This window comes from Corapipo altera, unplaced genomic scaffold, assembly GCF_003945725.1.
Source record: "Corapipo altera isolate COAL_440 unplaced genomic scaffold, ASM394572v1 65, whole genome shotgun sequence".
NCBI lineage: Eukaryota > Metazoa > Chordata > Aves > Passeriformes > Pipridae > Corapipo > Corapipo altera.
Genome location: NW_020884891.1, coordinates 2,547,246 through 2,565,800, shown reverse-complemented (window position 1 = coordinate 2,565,800; position 18,555 = coordinate 2,547,246). Strand labels below are relative to the sequence as shown.

General features: G+C 36.8%; 1 protein-coding gene across 3 annotated transcripts in view; it reads right to left on the bottom strand.

The window, feature by feature from the left end:
• The window catches only part of PCDH11X (protocadherin 11 X-linked), a 461,593-nt gene that overhangs the window by 400,735 nt on the left and 42,303 nt on the right, over positions 1 to 18,555 (bottom strand). For all 3 annotated transcript variants that reach the window (XM_027645321.1, XM_027645323.1, XM_027645324.1), the window contains exon 2: positions 14,341 to 14,924. In XM_027645321.1, coding sequence (XP_027501122.1) covers positions 14,341 to 14,880 — 540 coding nt within the window. In that variant the 5' untranslated portion in view covers positions 14,881 to 14,924. The remainder of the gene's footprint in view (positions 1 to 14,340; positions 14,925 to 18,555) is intronic.

The following is an 18,555-nucleotide window of genomic DNA, read 5'->3' as shown; positions in this document are numbered from 1 at the left end:
GCGCTGTGAACCTGCAGTGCCCTCCTGCTCACTACCTGCTCTGTGAGCACATCAGGACTTTCAGGTGGAAGGAGATGAAAACTGACAGCCACTTGTACACAAGAAAATAGAAACAACTGAGGCATTTCTGGAAATTCCTTTACCCTGAAGCAGAGATTGTCTGGCATCCTCAGCTTCCAATAATTTCAGTGGAAACTGAGGGTGATAGGTACAAATGGATTTGGCTTGTGACAAACGGAAAAAAAAGCAAAAAATAGGAGAATGGAAACCTTTGCCCTTTGTTAAAAAGCAGTATAAATATTTGCAAATCAACATTCATTAATGTATAGTTACTCTCTCATTCCCTCTTATACACACACATACACAAAAATTCAGCTGAACTGCGTGATATCTTTAAATCCATGGCATCCTAAACAAGACAAATCAATACCCTAACCTCTCATGCTGTAGTTTTTTCAGGAGGTTATTTAACAAGATTGTCTTATTTGATCTAAGGCCCTTCTAAAGCTAAAGTTCAGCTGTGGGCTAAAGCACTGTATCTTCCCTTTATGTTTACACTTTCGGGAAAAAATGTGACAAAACTTTCATAATGTGCGTGTCTCACTGTTTTATGAATGTTGACATTAAAAAATCCACAGCCTTAGTGCAGAAAATTCACTATTCATCTGGACAAAAATACAACAGCATGAGGAAAAAGAATTCTAGTAGAAAAGAGTTTACATCTTCCATATGGAGTAGATTTCCCCCAGCTTCCACAAACAGGCTTTAGGAATTCTAGGTCTGCCCCAAATACTGCTGAAGTGACCCAACCCTAAGTCTCTTGCAAGGCCTCCACTCTGTAGGGCTTTGTAAAACTCAAAATAAGAAAAATGTGTGTGAGTGTGTGACGTTTAACTTCTGTGGGATCAGTTTTGCTTTTGAAAGAAATAAAGCTATACTTTTTCAAGGAATGAAAACTTATCCTTTTTTTATTACTCTCAGAAAATAACAGTGAAACTACCATATTAAACTGCAAAAGCATGTGACATAAGTAAGTGCAAGATGCCACTTCACTGCACATTGGAAGATAATAAATAATACTGCAATTTCAGAGTAATAAATCAGAGACAGTTGCCAAGAAGACACACGGAGAGACACTAAATACCAAAAATAGTCCCAGGGACACTGAATTCTAAAACTCATTAAATAAAATTCTTTTCACCACAGTGATCAAGGAATGTAGGGATAAACCAAAGATGTATTTTCTGGTACTGGATTTATCAGGAAGACTACTTGACTTCTTCCTCCTCCAGTGTTACTAACTTCTATTTATCTGAATCACTAGAACTGAAGAAAGATAAAAAGGAAGAAACATTTCTTTACTGTAAGGCAATAACTTGAGTCTGAAAGTCAATTTGGAAAAGAAATCTCATGCTACCTGTGTGTATTGAAAGTTCTGGTAAATAAATTGCCATGACTTGCTCCTTAATGATTTATATTCCAAGAAGTTTCCCTGGGAGTTTGGAATCAAAAATCGTAAAAGTGTATTTGATATATATTTCTCTATATAGTTATACTCAAGAATACATTCCTTTCTATAAACAAAAATAAAACTCCAATTTCACCCTAATTGAAAACACTTGTACTATTTCTAAGACTTAAAGTCAGAGATGAAATTGATATCACTGATTTGCAAGAGAAATAAATTTAAGAATATTAGAAGTCATGTTTATGGAGAAAACACCAAACACTCATGATTCCATTCCAGCTTTTCTCCTCAGTTTTTTTCACAGTTCGTATTCCTGAGTAGCAGTACAGTTGTGAATATACATTAAAAATTATGGCTAAGGATTTTCTGTCTAAGAGGAAAAAAAATAAAAAACCTCCTATAAATCCATAGAACACCATAAGACAATATTTAAGGAATAAGAACACCAGCTTCAGAAGGTAAATATATTATCCATCTCCTGTTGCAAAGATCTAGATTAGTCTCACCAGGTAACATGTATCCTTCAATAAATTGTAAACTGAGACAAGCTCTCCCACAACTCACGGGAAAAAATGCAGAGAGTGGTTAATCTTGGTAGTAAAGTGAGTGATGAGGTGGATCTCCACAGGAAGGCTAAAGCCAGGTTAAATAAAACAGTTCAAGAGTTATTTAGTAATGTGATTGACCTCGCACTAACTGTGTTAACCCAGAAAAAGCAAATTAAGCAAAGATAGTTGAAGCCATTTCTGCCCAGTAACGACTTGTACAATCCAAGTGAAAGCAAAAACCAAGCTTTCCCGTGTTTGGATACACATAATGTACTTTCCTGCGGTTAATTCAATCACTGTCCTAAAACAGATGTTTCCAAATAACAGGACACATATTGTTTGTGGTACAACAAAACTTAGTAATATGCACACACAGAGATTGGACCTGCGGCCTCTTCCTCAGTGCAAAATATCAACAGCTTTTGGGCAACTAACATGATTTCAGCCACAAAGGTGTCAGTGTGGCAAACAAGAACTGAAAAGTTTCCCCAGACTCCTCACAACTGCTCCTGTATGATAATAACCCCCGGTTAAACAACCATCACAATGCCCAGAGAATTAATCTTACTTTCAGACACTTGCTAGCAAAGACAGCATCTCTCAGCCACACGCAGGTTAGAACTAGGAAAGTAGTTGGAAGAAAGCACCCTCTGGGGATGATAACATGCTCTGAATAATTCAATGTGAAGTTTAGCCTTCATACTCTAAAAATGTGATGTAAACAGCTGAATCTACCAAACTAAAACCAGTAAAATAAACGAACACAAAAATCCGGCAAAAACATGTCAGCTTATGTCCATCACCTGGGAAACTGACCATCAGCATGGAAAACAAAGCACACCTCAAACAATTTAACTTAAACAGTCTTTAATTTGCTACTTAGACACAGAGACTCAGCCTAACTCTTGAATTGTACATTAATTAATTTCTATTTCTTTATTTTAAAGAATTAAGTGGTTTTGTCAGGATTTTTGCACATTAAGGTATTAAACCATGAACAAAAATTCCATTTATTATGTTTATGAAGCAGTGAATGAACAGTTGGTTCTGAATTCAAAATTTTTGTTAGGTATGTTCCTATTTTTAACACACGCCTAGGATGTTCTACCAAATACTACATCTGTCATTAGACATCAAATTCAAAGATACTGAAAGAAGACAAAGCAAGTGCTCTCCAAGGCAGGATTCAGTTGATTTGTTCACAGAAATCTGCAGGACTGCTCAGAAGTATTTTCAGTTGTTATGTGGATTCACAATATAGAGCACTATCTGCAAATCCTAAGGTGACACTAAATTTGTTATGCATTCTACCTACAGAGGCAAAACTCTAGTTCCACACTCAATTAACTTTACTGGTAACATAAGAGGAGGCCTACTGTGGATATATGTGGAAGTACCCATTGTGAAATGTAAAATTAAGTGAAATCTGTTTTGAAATCCAGCATTATGGCTTTTAACAAAACAGCAAACCTAAACTAAATTAGTGAAAGTGAGTATGACAGCTGAAGCAACAGAGCTTCCAAGAGGGCTAAGCATTATTAAAGTTTTTCCTTATTATGCTCTTAGGCACAATCTGATTAGTTCCAACAGCTGCCCAGCAGGAAAAGCCAAACCATCATTCCACAGTAATACGTGTAGTAACACATCTCTTTAGTTTTCAGTGATTCCACATCCAGGTAGCACAGAGCACTGCAGCATGAACTTTTGTCTTTTGATCTACAGTGATACTGAATATTTCTAATGCAAATTCCAACCAGCACAACGTAAGCTACTACCCTAAAACCTCTTCTGATGGATAAGCTTGTTCCACCCACAAGCATATAGAGAGAAAAAAGAAAGAAAAAAAAAGGAAAAAAAAGGAGGAGGAAAAGAAAATCCACTGTGCACAACTGCTAGTCAGGTCTCTGTTGGTGGCAATGAGTAACAAAATAAATTTTCTTTTTTTCCTTGCTTGTGAAACTCAGCGGCCTGAAGCATATGCTACGCTGTGACAAATATGTAGCTGAACTTCAAAACAATACTAAAAATAGATTCTGGAAGGTTTCACTCTTGTTTGTGGGAACTCTCTAGTATTACCTGAATAATACAACAGTGATGAGGAGACTGGTGGTTTTACCATTTCTTCCAGTCTCCTGGATGTTAAAGTTTGACTTCAACACACCTGACTGTGAAAGGTTTTGAGCCTTGGAGAGAGATTTTCAGCCGACTGGAACACTAAGTTATATGAACTTACATCAAATAATTATGAAGTTGTTATTAAAACTAATCAATAATATGGAAGCACCTAAACCACCCAGGTTTTAATCCCACAAAAGGTAAATTCATGTCTAAAAAAGCCTTGTTCTTCCAGTTCCTTAACACAGGAAAACTTAGGAGAAAACCATATTCCATTAATATGTGCAAAGTTTTCTGCAACTGGGTAGCAGAGCAAATTCTGGTTATATATATGGCCTTTACTTCTCATCTTAGCTCAAGCATATACATACTTCAAATATGAACCAAATTAATTTTATTTGTAGTTAATCTGAGTATCATAACCACCACTGCTAGGCAAGAAGCCTGTGAGCCTAAAACTAGCAGAAGCTCAGGAATAGCTTGGGAAAATATGCTTGTGCTGTTCTTACAATCTGTCCTAAGTATCTGATATCAAATATTAGAGACGGGATACTAGATCAGATGAAACTCATTTTCATCCAGCAAGGCCATTCTCAGGTCAAGTGAGTATCACTCACATCACAAAGCTGTCAGGAAACTGAGGCAGGGAAAGCAAAAGTGACTCATTCACAGCTACTCTGCAGGCCAGGAACAAAAAACAGTGCAGTGACCCCCAAAGATCACATCACCAGAGCATGGAGTGTGTGTTACAGAAAGCAACACAAAAGCACAAATGATACTGGTTTAGAAACCACTACAAAATGAGACTGGGATTTCAAGACAACTGACACCGCTATTTTTCATACAGCACTACCCTAAATAACAAAAAAACTATATTCAGATTGCTCATTTATTCTCTCCAAAGTTTAGTAGGAAGAATGATGATAAATTTGATCTTTTTTAGAAGTCATAAATGTTGCAAATAATCATCCTGACATCCACACAACACAATACTGAGAAAGACCATTGGGGTGGTTTGTGTCCTTTCTATTTCTGCAATTAGATTCTTTGAACAATTTATTTTTTTTTTTTAACAATGCTTATTTTTCTGTTCATTATGGTTGAAGTGTACATGCTTTTGCCTCTTAGGACTCCACCCCCACAAGCAACCTTGAAAGCAAAAACCAGCACAGAAACAAAACAAGTTCTATTGCTGTCCATGCTGTTTGGTACTCAGCAAGGCTGGCAGAGATAATCAGAGAATCACAGAATATCCTGAGTTGGAAGGGACCCACAAGGATTATTCAAGTCCAACTCCTGGCCCTTCACAGGACACCCCAAAAATCCCACCCTGTCCCTGAGAGCATTGTCCAAATGCTCCTTAAATTCTCTCAGCCTTGGGGCTGTGCCCACTGCCCTGGGGAGCCTGTTCAGTGCCTGAGCACCCTCTGGGGGAAGAACCTTTTCCTGAAATCCAACCCAAACCTCCTCTGACTCAATTCCAACCTTTCCCTTGGGTCCTGTCGCTGGTCACCACAGAGCAGAGATCAGTGCCTGCCCCTCCACTGCCCCCTGTGAGGAAGCTGCAGACTTTGGAACCAGACACGAGGAAAGACTGAAAAGACAAAAGTTCAGCTCAGATGATATGTGAAGGTATATAGCAAAGGGATGAAGTCTTAATAAAATGCATTTCAAAATTTGAATAACAAAAAGTCAAAAATATTCAGAAGCATATATTAAAACACACACTAAGAAGTTTTTCTCCTGAATGACAATTTTTGGGGAGTGAGAGACAACTACTGGACTACTTCAGAATTTAAATGAAAAAAAAAACAACATTCAATTAGTGTAAAATCTGACACAGAACTAAGTAATCTGGAAACTTCAAGGAACTTGCTCAAGTTCTGATATTGGACAATCATAGCAAGTATCTTGGATATTCATTTTGGATGAATAGTTCATTTAGGTAAAACAACAAAAGGTGTGCAGGGCTGATGGAAAGCAGGAAAATTCAATAAATCCTTCAGGGTCTGTTTGTAAGGCTGACTTTCAAATTATGGTATTCACAATATTTTTTGGTTTTCCAAAAAAAGGTCTATTCACAAAAAAAATTATATGTAAGTGACAGAATACTATTTTTTGTATTAGATGGGAAGCAGGTTGAGGAAAAAACAAAAACTTCTCTTTTGTTTATACCTTTTGAACTGCTGCAGCTTTTTTTGAAAAATCTCTAATGGAAATGAGGATGAAAATTATATGGCTGGGTTAAAATGAAGAGGAAAATGCAGTCTCCAAGTAAAAAAGTCATATAATATCCCATTCTGAAAAGCACAGAGGAATATCCTGACTCAAAGGAAAAAGAGAAGAGAAAAAGAGAAACAGAAAATGTCAATTTGCTTGAAAAAGCAGAGAATAAACTACAATTATTCGACTTTGGAACATCAGCAATAACCAAAGCAAGAATACACATCACATTAATAGAGCCAGCAATTACAGCACAATAAGAGAAAAATGTATTTCAATACTGACAGCTGATGACTCAGAATTCATTCGTTTTCCCAGTGTTTCTTTTTGTTTCTTCAGAATTGTCTAAAATGCTCTTTGCTATGTGTCCCAGCTTCAAAAGCTCTATGGGACTTAAGTGTTCAGACCAATTATGTTTCTGGGTTAGAGAATATAAATTACTTTGCAATAAACCTTTCTTTCAGGAATAAAAATAACCATACTAATGCAGTCAAGTGCCACAGTCCATACTTGACACTCAATTTAAATATATTCTTTGATAGTTAAAAGAATAAAATTTTAGATTTACCTATTTCTCTGCCTTGTACTTCCTCTTAAAAGGAAGAAAAATATTATATACAATGTATTTGGAGGGGAACTAGCTAAGAATATTTAAATCTTTATCACTAAAATCCAAAAGTAGAAAGCCAAAAGCAAAATTAAAATCGAGAACACATTATTAGCATAAAAGTTACTTTACCTGATTTTGAACATGACATTTCATATTTTTCTAGAAATTTGCCTCAGAGGTGCATTACATTGCCATTGTAAACATAAAAATTCACCGTTCACATGAGGCTACTCCAGTGCAGCTGCTTAAGAATACAACACACCTTTTGTAGCTTGGCTTGACACTGCATATTTGCAGTTCCAATATCATGCATAGATGCAAAATAAAGCATAATTTCATTTAGATGGAGGGTATTTTAGTGCTTTTATTGTGATTTTCTGTTCAGAGCATTATAGATTGTGTAATTGGCCATTTCTTTCCTTATAAATGAAACAATTGTTTTCCCAATGCGTTTTGGGAAAATGTTCATTTCTCTGTGTAGTCTATACTTGGTTTCCAGAGGACTGTGCAAACAAATCCTTAGTCTTTTGTGCTCAGAAAGCATCACCACATCTGTGGTAACTGGCAATCTGATCTGTCCGGACGTCAGCAACAGATAATGTTCATCTAAGATAGATGAAGTTCTCCATTTGACAGGTTTGTGCCTTCCAGCTTGAGTCTATCATCCCTTCCCCTCAGAAACATGCTAAGTTATACAGTATTGTTTCATGACAGCTAGTGTGAAAATCAGAGCCTCGAATGCAGCAAGATACACCAACTTGTCCCTCACCCTAACTCACTGAACTCGCCGTGGCTGGAAGCAAGAGTTTCTCCTCCAGTCCTCATTCAATCCCCAAAGGGATGTCAGGATAACGGAACCTGACAGTTTTACAGCAATAATGCCATAAACCACCCTAAAGGAGCCTTGTATCAACCAACAAGAGGCAATTACCTTGACTCTTGACTCGCTACCACCAGTCAGAGCAGAGTTTTATCTCCTCAGAGACACTCAGAGTTGTAAGAATGCAAATCAGCTGGTTTTCCCCTTTAAAGCTCAGACCCACTGACTTTTTCAAAATACGGTCACAGATGACCACTTGGCTGTCCAGATTTCTCTAGACAAATTACTACTACAGTATTTTTATTCCATTACAAGACTTTCTCATAAGAATCATATATTTCATATAGTAAGAAAAATGAGTTAATGGGGGGGAGGATTTGTAAGAAGGTGCATGTTTAACTACAGCATAAAACAATTGTAAAAAATTGAGCCACATTTACTAGACAGGGTTGCTAATAAAAAAGAAATTAGAAAGTGCAAGAATATTTTGCTATTAGAGGGCTACAATAAATTTTAAAAGAATTTTTGATAGCAGGAGAAAAACTAACTGGAACTGCTTAATCATATTTGTGTCTAACTGCAATATTCAGTAAGACCTGACAATATTAATAAATATCTGTTTACATGTAGGAAAAAAGCTCTATCTTGGCAGTTTTTTCACAGAATGCAGATGTTGATAACAACCACCCCAGGCTTTCTGTGACCTACTTAAAGGGCCAATATACCACTTCACTGTCCTCTCATGCTGCTGAAGCCTACCCAGAAGAATTATCCACATTAATTTAATCCACACTAATTCCAGTGTGACTAGCTGTGAGATACTCCCTCATTCAAACATAGTTGGAGAGTAAAAGTGAGGGTTGATGCTTCAGCTCCCACTGAAAGAAATGAAAGGATAAAAAAGAAATGAGAGGTTCAAGCAGCTCATGTTTGGGACAGTGGAGCTGATCTGGTGAACACTGTGTTACAAAAATCTAAGTCTGCGTCACTGTGCACTGAGTTTGCAGGGAACTTAACCATTCTATCTTCCTTTTTCTCTATGTACTGAACTTCTAGGTAATCCTGGTGCAACATTTAAACACAAGAAGACCACAGAAAATTCCTGTTTGCCCTCCTCCACTGTTACAGTTTTGACTTTCAAATCTGTGTCATTGCTGACAATATAATTATAGACCCAGACATCATTAATCGGACTTTCTGATTCTCATTTAACTACAAATATATTCTGCAAATTTAACTACCTCTCTAGATTTATTTTTACATAAAACACATCTTCTATTCTTGATCTTGATAGTGATATGAGCTACTTGATCCGGAACTACTATGAGACTCAGAAATAACCCAGATGCAAAAGCTGGCTTGAAATATGATGATTTGTGATCTCCACCTTTCATGGTCCATGGAATTGATAAACTGTATCAGAAAGAAGAGGAAACCTCTACTGAAAGACAATCACAAAGATGATTTACAGCAGCAAGATGTAACTCTCCTCATCAGAGGCAAGACTGACGTACTGCGAGACTGAGAGAGAATCTATTTTGTCAGATTACAGAGGTATGAACTGACAACTACAAAAAGATTATTATATTATTCTAGAGGGAATGCACCAGCTCCTTCTGAAAGGTAAGGATATCCTTCTGTGATAGGTTAAAGAAATGGAACTATAACAGTAACACCAATCTAATTTCCTCTCTAAACTGTTACAGATTAAAGCAACAACCTATTAGCACACAGGATTATCTCACAGAAGAAAATGCTCTGTTCCTGTTGCAACTATGCAACTTCTGATGTATATGACATTCTGTTTGACAAGAAATACTAAGTAATCAATATTAAAATATTATTTAAAACATGCACTTATATGAATCCTTTTGGAAGGACATGTGACTCTCCATTGCAGTACTCCAAGCTGCAATTTGACTCTGAACCAGCTCCCCTTTTCAACATCCAATAGAACAAAGAAATGCTTCACACTAAAATCTTCATACTCAAAGTAGAAGCCTGTGATGCCTTTACATTCTAAGTATATTAATCAGGTTATACTAAATATTAGTTTGCCTTGAACTCAAATGTAAGTGTACTGAAGTAGTGTAATCAACAACAGCATGTAGGTATTTATAACACTGTGGTGGCATTGCCAGGGACAACGTACAGGTTACATCAGTCTGGAAATGATGGGAATGCCTTGAAGTGGTGAATAAAGCTCTGTAGACTTAGTTGTCTAACGGGTTAAACCAGAACATTAGTATATTTAGATCAATCCTGAATCAGAAATCACTGTTTATTAAAGCTTCAGTTTAAAATTTCCTCTTGCATCCTACTGTTTTAACATACTACTTCTGTTTATGAATGCCCAACTCTTTTTCCCTGTAATTTCCCATTTATACTTTAAGTAGTTACCTCAACTGAAACAAAAATCTGCGGATTTCCATCTGGCCATTTTTTTCTCTGAACTACTTCACTGTCTTAGCTGCCCCTTCTACCAACTCCCACCATCACTGTTGTGCCATCTTGCTGCCCAATCCAGCTGTCTCTCATTTTAAATGTCTTTTCTTTTATTGTTAAATATGATCTAAGTTCTCCCTCCTACCCTTGTTCACAGTAAACACTCTTTACCATGTGAAACCTTCATGTTGTCCTCTCCATGGTCACCTTTGGGCACCTCAGCAGAGAAACACAATCTTTTATAATTCTTTGCACAAAAACTTCTTTGGATAACAGCAAGATGCCTTGCATGACTGTGTCCTCTTTTCTACTAACAGCAAAACTGTTGCCTTTTTAGAGTTCATCCATTTCAGACACCTGGGAAGTTTTGAAGCTTCAGTACCATAAATCAGTTACATATAAAGAAGTTATTCTCTATTGAGGTACATTTTGATAAAATACAGGTAGAAAAAAAATACTCAAATGCTAATTTCTGTGGTAATTAAAGCACTTTCTTATTTTAAATAAGTCAAATCCTGCATTACACAGTTTCCACATAGCACTGAACTCAGAATAAATATATATATATATATATATATATACACGAAATTTTGTTTTCTACTCTTTCAAAAGGATTTTTAAAAAGAGGTAAGATATTAAAATAACATGAAAGTCTTTCATACAATTAAAAGACTTTACAATTTTTTTATGTACTTTGCAAAAGAACCTGAATACAACAATTACACGTAACCTTTTCCCCACACTTTGAAAGGGTCAGTAAGGTAAGCGTAACAAAGTGAGGAAATGTTGTAACACATGATGGTTACCTTCCCAAGGAGCTACAGAGTTACTGAAAATGTGTTAAAAACCTATAAACCATTCATCTGAGTTTGTAGTGAGAGGTTTTTTTTTTTTTGACATTGTAATGGGAAAAATCTCTATCTTCTGGCAAAATATGTCTGGGCTTCACACAGGCAACAAGCAAATTTTAGCTGAATTTCTTTCAAAATTGAAGTATAAATGGAAAACTTTCTCTGCACAACTTGACAATTTTCTATTACTTTCTCTCCAAAATACAGAGCAACACATTTCACTTTGATGCTGCACACACACTTAAGTATCAGCTTTTCTGCTTCTGTGAAGGGATTTTCCTATCTTATCATCTTCTGCTCCTCTGCCATCCTCCAAGTAAACTGCCCTGCCCATCAGTTTCATATTGAGTGCTTCCCAAAATTCTCCATGAGTGTCATGTCAGCCCTGCCAGACTCGTCCTGCTCAGAAGGCACAATAGTTTCTGTTCTGCAGCTTCCCCATGTTTCTCTGTGCTGGTTATAGAAGGAAGGAAAAGGTCAACACATCTCCGAAGCCAGAAGACATCAGTATCTTCAGAGTGTACATCAAAAACCAGAGGGGGATAATGCACATAAAGAGTATTTGGGGAGGAAAGGCAAGCAGAAGGAACACCACCCTTGTGTACCTGTCACTCTCCCTCTTTGTATTTCAGTATTACCCAGGAAAGAATTCTCAGGTACCACAACTCTTCCCTTCCTTTTTTATCACCTTAATCTTCCGCAGGGAGGGATGGATCTGTGTATATCACAGAATCACAGAATGGTTTGGGTGGATAGGACCTTAAGGGTCATCTTGTTACAATCCCCTGCCATGTGCAGGAACACCTTCCACTGTCCCAGGTTAAAAGGTCCTCTCCAACTTTCTTGCAGCCTCTCCAGGTACTGGAAGGCCTCAGAAAGGTCACCCTAGAGCCTTCTTTCTCTGGGCTGAACAATCCCAATTCTCTCAGCCTTTCCTCATAAGAGAGGTATTTCATCACTCTAATCATCTTCATGGCCTTCCTCTGCAATATATGCTGGATTTCCTGACTGCTCACCACAATATTTCATTTCTTCTACTTTTTTTATTCCTCTTAAGTTCGCTTTTGATATTAACATTTAAAAAATACCAATAGAAACTAGACGTACTATTCCAAAGGGTGTCTGGCTGTCCTAAACACCTTCATGGCTTTACAGAGATTTCCCAAGGTATGTGGAATTGCTGACTTATTTGAAGGCAGTGGATCCATAACTCAAAAAGTACCTGAACAACAGGCATGCAAGAGAAAAATGCATTTCATTCCTTTATAAGATCTGACTACAGGGTTGTCATTTTACAAATTATTTCAGTTGTGGCATGTGCAGCACAAGATTTCAGAACATTCAGTCCATACCAGTGTGTGTTTAACCTCATCACCTTTCTTTCCATTATGTGGTAAAAGCAGTTTTTCAGAGACACTTGAATCAACATATAACAAGTTCTTTTTTATTTTTTTCCCCTAATTAAAAATTAAGTTATTTAAAAATTTGTTATTTGAAAGTTATTTGCACATTTATTGGTAAAACCCCTCTCTGGCAGAGCATCTTATCTCACACTGCATCTCTAGACAAGGTTTTTGGTAGAGCTGTAGCTTGTATTTTAGACGAGCTCCCACTTGTGTGACACAAATGTGCTACCACTCTGCTGATCTCTTACATTCTCTTTCTGAATACACAGTCTGAAAATAAACTCAAAAACAAGTCTGCTATTGTGGTGATCTGAACTGTTGCTCACTCAGTCTCAGGGACTCCTGATTTTGCCATTTTCTGCAGTTTTCCTTTTCCTACAATAACAGCACTTTTCTCTCAGATAACTAATATTTATGTGTTTAGACCAGGTATTATTTTGCCACATTTTGTCTGTAACCCCGGATTTTTTCTTGTTTTCTAGTCTTACTGTTTTTTATTTAATATGCTGTTATTCATTCCACAGAATCTCATTTAATATGCCAAATAAAGAAGACTGCATCCTACTGGATGCTTCTGCTTGGCTATCTAAAAAAACCCCAAACAAAATCACACACATAAATATACCTGCTCTCCATATAACCTAGGAAAGGTTTTAAAAAGCTTACTACACAGACCTCAAACATTATAGCAAGTTCTTAAATGCCTTGGCTACACAGAGAGCAGACAGGCATATATGGGATCTCTCTTTTTTTCTTTTTTTACCTTTTTGATGGCTTACTAGAAATGCCCAGTGGGATGCAGTTTTCTGAAAGAGATTTTTGTCTGTCACAGCTTAGGACCCACACTAACACAACTGCTTCATGTTCCAAGCAATTTAAAAGAGCAAAAATAAAAAAAAAAATAGTTTTATTAAATTGTTAGTGAATACCGACATATGTGAATATCAGCTATCAAGTCAGTCAAGGAATATATTTGCCTATATAGTCTGTATTTTTCTGGTCATTAATGAATGTCAGATTGGTTGATGAGCAGCCAAACCACAAAATAAATCCTTATTCCAAATTAAGGGAAATGAAGGCATTTTCAGCTTCCCCCAATAGCTTTAGGACAAGTGTCTTTCTTGTTCTAAACTCTCTATTTTAGCAAACTCAAATGAAAGTTATCCTGTATTTAGCAATCACACACTCTTGTTTATATAAACACCACATGCTTTTATGTTATTCTTTTGTTCCTTAATTGCAGTTCTTCTGTTCTTAGGTAGAAAGAGTAAAAGAAACAAGAATAAGAAATATTTGCACAGGCACTACTATCCTCGCATTTGTTCATATCTTGGACTTCCTCCTGCCCAGACACTACAAAGCTGCTTTGACAAATGGACTCTTTCATTGTGGAACAATGATGAGCATCACATCAACTTCTGGGCGAAGTTCTACTGCTCAAATCTAACAGTTGTGCAAGAGAGACACAAAAAAAAAATGTTTACAAAAAGATGGGAGACATAAACCTAATGCAAAATGCTATTGCACTTGGCACTGTCACCCACCTTTCATGGTCTAAAACAACTGACAGCCAAAGCGTACAAACACTTTGAATTTTGATAGAGAGCTCATGAAGACATGGATGTTTCATCACAGGATTACACAGATATGCACATGCACAAACAGCTCTCCACAAAGTGAAGGTACAGTGCAGTAAATGCACTCAGGGGTGCAGATTCACACTTCAAGACGTACCTGCACTGCACCACAGCTCTGACACACAGCTTCGGAATTCTAATGGGGTGGTGAGGACTGGCAACATTTGTGGGAAGACAGTAACACAGACAGTTACACAAAAGAATGGAAGAGACCCACCTTGAGCAGCTCATAATGCTGAATCCCATTGACACCGATGTCCGGATCGATGGCAGACGGGACAGAATAGCGAGAATTAATTGCTGTGTTTTCAGGGATAGAGATGTTAATCACTGTCGAGGGAAAAAGGGGGGCGTTGTCATTTATATCCTCTATTAGGAATCTGATCTTGACCAGTCTGAAAACTTCATCAGGCAAAACAGCCACCTCCACCTCATAGAAGCAGCGGTTCTCACTGAAGATGCCGGCACAGAGCTTCTCCCGGTCAATGCGATTTGCAGCCGTGAAAATCTCCCCAGTGTTCTCCTCTACCCTGACCAGTGGCACATCCCCAGTCTTGTACACGAGCTTGAACTGCAGTGGTGAGGAAAGGGGCACGTCTGGGTCCAGTGTTAGGTTAAGATCCTTGAGCAAATTGCCAATGAGGACATTTTCAGGCAGTTCTTCCCGCACGGTGTAATTCTTCTCCTGTGCGCCAGATTGGAATACAATACAGGCTAATAAGACTGCCAAGAGGTAGGTTCCAGACAGCAAGTCCATCTCCAGAATGACTAATGAGTATTCGTGTAGAATACCAGGAGTAGCTGGAAAAAGGAAAAGAAAAATTCTTAAAAACTTAGAGAATATTGAGTTCTTAAAGTAACAGAGACATCAAATGAGTACCTATCCTGTGGTAAACCACCTGAACTATTTCAACATCCAATTAATAAAGTGGCATTTGACTTAATCCTTCATAAAAATGCATAACATTTCTTGTACAACTTTTTACTTGAAAATATTACTTAAACACTGAGGAAAGAATCTTAGAACTGGATCAGATCAAATTAAGAAATAAGTACAGAAATCCTTGTTTCCAGCATGAGATATTCCTTTACTCCTCGGGAAAACGTCCTCCTTTGATCCCTCTACCACATTGTCCTCAGTTTTTTTGTTTGCAAAGAAAAAAGTAGGCAAGAAGTTTTCAAGAACCATCTGCTGAGAAACAGATCTTTTTATACCTCTTGCTTAAAAATGGGAAACCAAAAACACTTGTCTTAATTCTCCCCCAAGTTTTACACTGACAAAATTATGTAATGTTTGTTAACAACCACAAAGAAATCCAGCTATTTTTAATTGAGGAACTTAAACTAGCAAGAAAAATGTTATCTAGGTGGATGTCTGGTGAACTTCAGCCAACAATGGCTGGAAATCTGTCTGGTAAGAAATTTCATATAATTTTAACTCTCTGTTCATCTATAAGCAAACTACTTTGGAATACCAATACCTTCAAAGTGAGATAAAGACTTGTTCTACACAGAAGAAAATTCTGTACTTTTCAACCTAGATTCTGAATAACAATGTATTCCCTCTTAAGATTGTTAACAACCTCAAGAAAGGTGGACGTAGAATGGGAGGATAGAGGTAAATACAGATATCTATGTATTTACATACAACCTTCAGCCAAGAACTTTGAAGAGAAAAATCCCACTATTGAACTCCATACAGAGAATATGCTACTTTGCTTCATCTTTACATAATTCTGCCATTCCAGAATTTAGGATCTTCTGGAATAACATTTCTGTAAGGTACGAGAGTTCCACGTAAAGCGATTTTTCTAGTTAATGTAATCTTAGCTCCTATTACCTTAGCATATGTTTCAAATATACCTGTACTAACACAGCTATATTCTTTTCATTGTGTAGGTAAAAATGTAATTTTTTTTTTCCTGTCTCTTCTCGTTTTATTCTCCCTGTCATAGCACAGATTGATTTACTCCTGCAGATCAAGTTGCAGCAGTTGAAAAAATTACTGAAGCCAGTAATTGCCTTCACCTGTTAGTTACTTTCAGCAGTGCCACTTTCAGGGTAATTTAAACTAAAACATTTGATTCTGCAGTGAAACAGATTAGGAACAATTAATATTGCTATTCCATTTAAACACTGTGAACTGCTCTGGATTGGGAGCAAGCAACAGATAAAGAACACTCCAACTAGATCTGCAAGGTGCATCTTTCCACGTCAGCATGATTTAACTGCAAAGCATTTTCTGGCTTTTAGGGTTGTACAAAAGGAGCAACCTGAAGTAAAAATCCAATGCTGCAAAGTCGTCACTTATGAAAAAAGGCATTGCTCACTGAGTAATTCAATTAACCTGGAGGAGATTGCTGACAGAGGTGAGAACGGGGTGTGCAGTTTGCGTGGCGCAGTCACCGTGTTACCTGCAGCCATTTACATCAGTAATTCACTGGTGTATTTGTAGCACTTCAGGAATTCAGTGTGCAACAATTCACCATCCAGCACTAACCAGGCCTCCAGGAGGGAACTAACAGTGTAGGATAAACAGCCAGTTTATAAATCCATTATGATATTAAATTCTGAATATGCAAATAAGGAAGTCATCAGCAGACTCTGATTAGCATTACTGGTAACACTATGGCAGCAGCGTGAGCTTAATGAAATAACTGTGGTGATGTTGTACAAGGATATTAGTTTGACTATTCTGATTTTATTTATTAACTGTCTTACATTCCTTTAAATACACGTCCAGCAATTGTCACCCCATCAAAGTAATTGCCCACATACTTCAACCTGCAGAGAGGTCTTATTTCAGGAAAGTACATCTTTGTGTTCACTATTATTAAAATAAATATATTATTATTTACATTATTTCCTATGAAAAAACACAAATAAAAATGTGTGGGTCACAATGAAGAGCTGGTATTTAAATGTTGCCCTGAAAACAAAATTTCAGAACGGTTGCACTTTCTGTGCATACTGGAAAGCCTTGTTTTGCCACTTCTCCTTCTCTATCATAAGTTAAACTGAAAAATAACAAAATAGAGGTAAAAATCTCTTTACATCCTGATGTTTACAGAGTAATATTTGAAAATTACAGTTAATTTCTTAGTGGAGGAAATTAACAAAACAACAATAACAACTATAAATACAAACCAAATTCCAGGTCCTATCCCAAATTCTTCTGTGACAATATTGATGTACATATTGCTTATAAATCATAACAATATAAAAATATTTTATAGTCAGGCATATAAATCTTCCAAATAATCTTACATTATAAAAGAAATATTTTATTTATTAAAAAGGCTATGAATGTTACACCACTCTGCTCTCCCTAGTTTTGAAGATATGGGGAGTTTTAGCCACACTCGAAATCTTGTGTTTTATCTGTCAAGTTTTTCAAAGCAATATGAGGATGAGTACATAGATGAAACAGTCTAAAGAGTTCATCAAAAACTTTCCTGAATCAATTCTGAAAGCTGTGATAGTACCAGTAGATAATTTATATTAAAAATAACTGATAAGGATTCCCATAACCCCAGTTTTAACTGCAGTGGATTTTCCAGGGATTATAAAATAACAACAGCAGGACTCAAAGAGGTTTGCCAGAAAAACCACAGGGTGGAACTTAGCATTACGTTCCTATGCATACTTTTATTTACTTTTTTAATTAAACAAAGTTTGAACCACTCTATTTAAATTACTTTTGTACCATAATGAAGAAAATACCTTAAAGCACGAAAATGGCAGACCACCACTCTTATAAACCATGTCAGATAAATGCTAACATGACATTTTATAGTGTCTTTTACTGTCATTGATTTTCCTGAATGACTAAAGAGTATAGACATCTAATAGGCAGTGTCAGGACTTGTAACAGGAAAAACCAACCAGCAATGACTTACAATTCTTGTGAGAATTCCATAGAATACACTATTTTTTAATGGTCTTTACCTCTTTCTAAACAATTCTAGGAACAGTTTTTAACTTTTAAAAAGTGTTCTAGAGATGTAGGCCTTTAAGGAGAGGGAAAAAAAAAAACAACATGACTTAAGTTTTCTGCTCAGATATAGAGTAGAATATCTTATGTCGTGGGGAAAGAGTTGTTCTTACAGAAACCTATTTATACAGTCATAGCTGTATGTTGCCTGTCATTTGTGCCATAGCACTGACAGCAATACTATGGCAACAGCAATGCAAAGGAAAAGAGTACGAGGTACTTTCTAGCAACCAAGCATCATCCTGAAAGACATTTATAAAATCAGAGTATTTCAGACTGGAGCACAGAGGAAACAAAAAGTGCAGAAGGCTAAATAGAATAGTCCAACTCTAAAGGACCTTTCATAAGTTCCAGGACTCACTCACACTTTTAAGGCAGTAAAAAAAAATTCAGAACAAATAAAATTGTTTAACAGAAGGTAACATTAGGCTTGCCAAG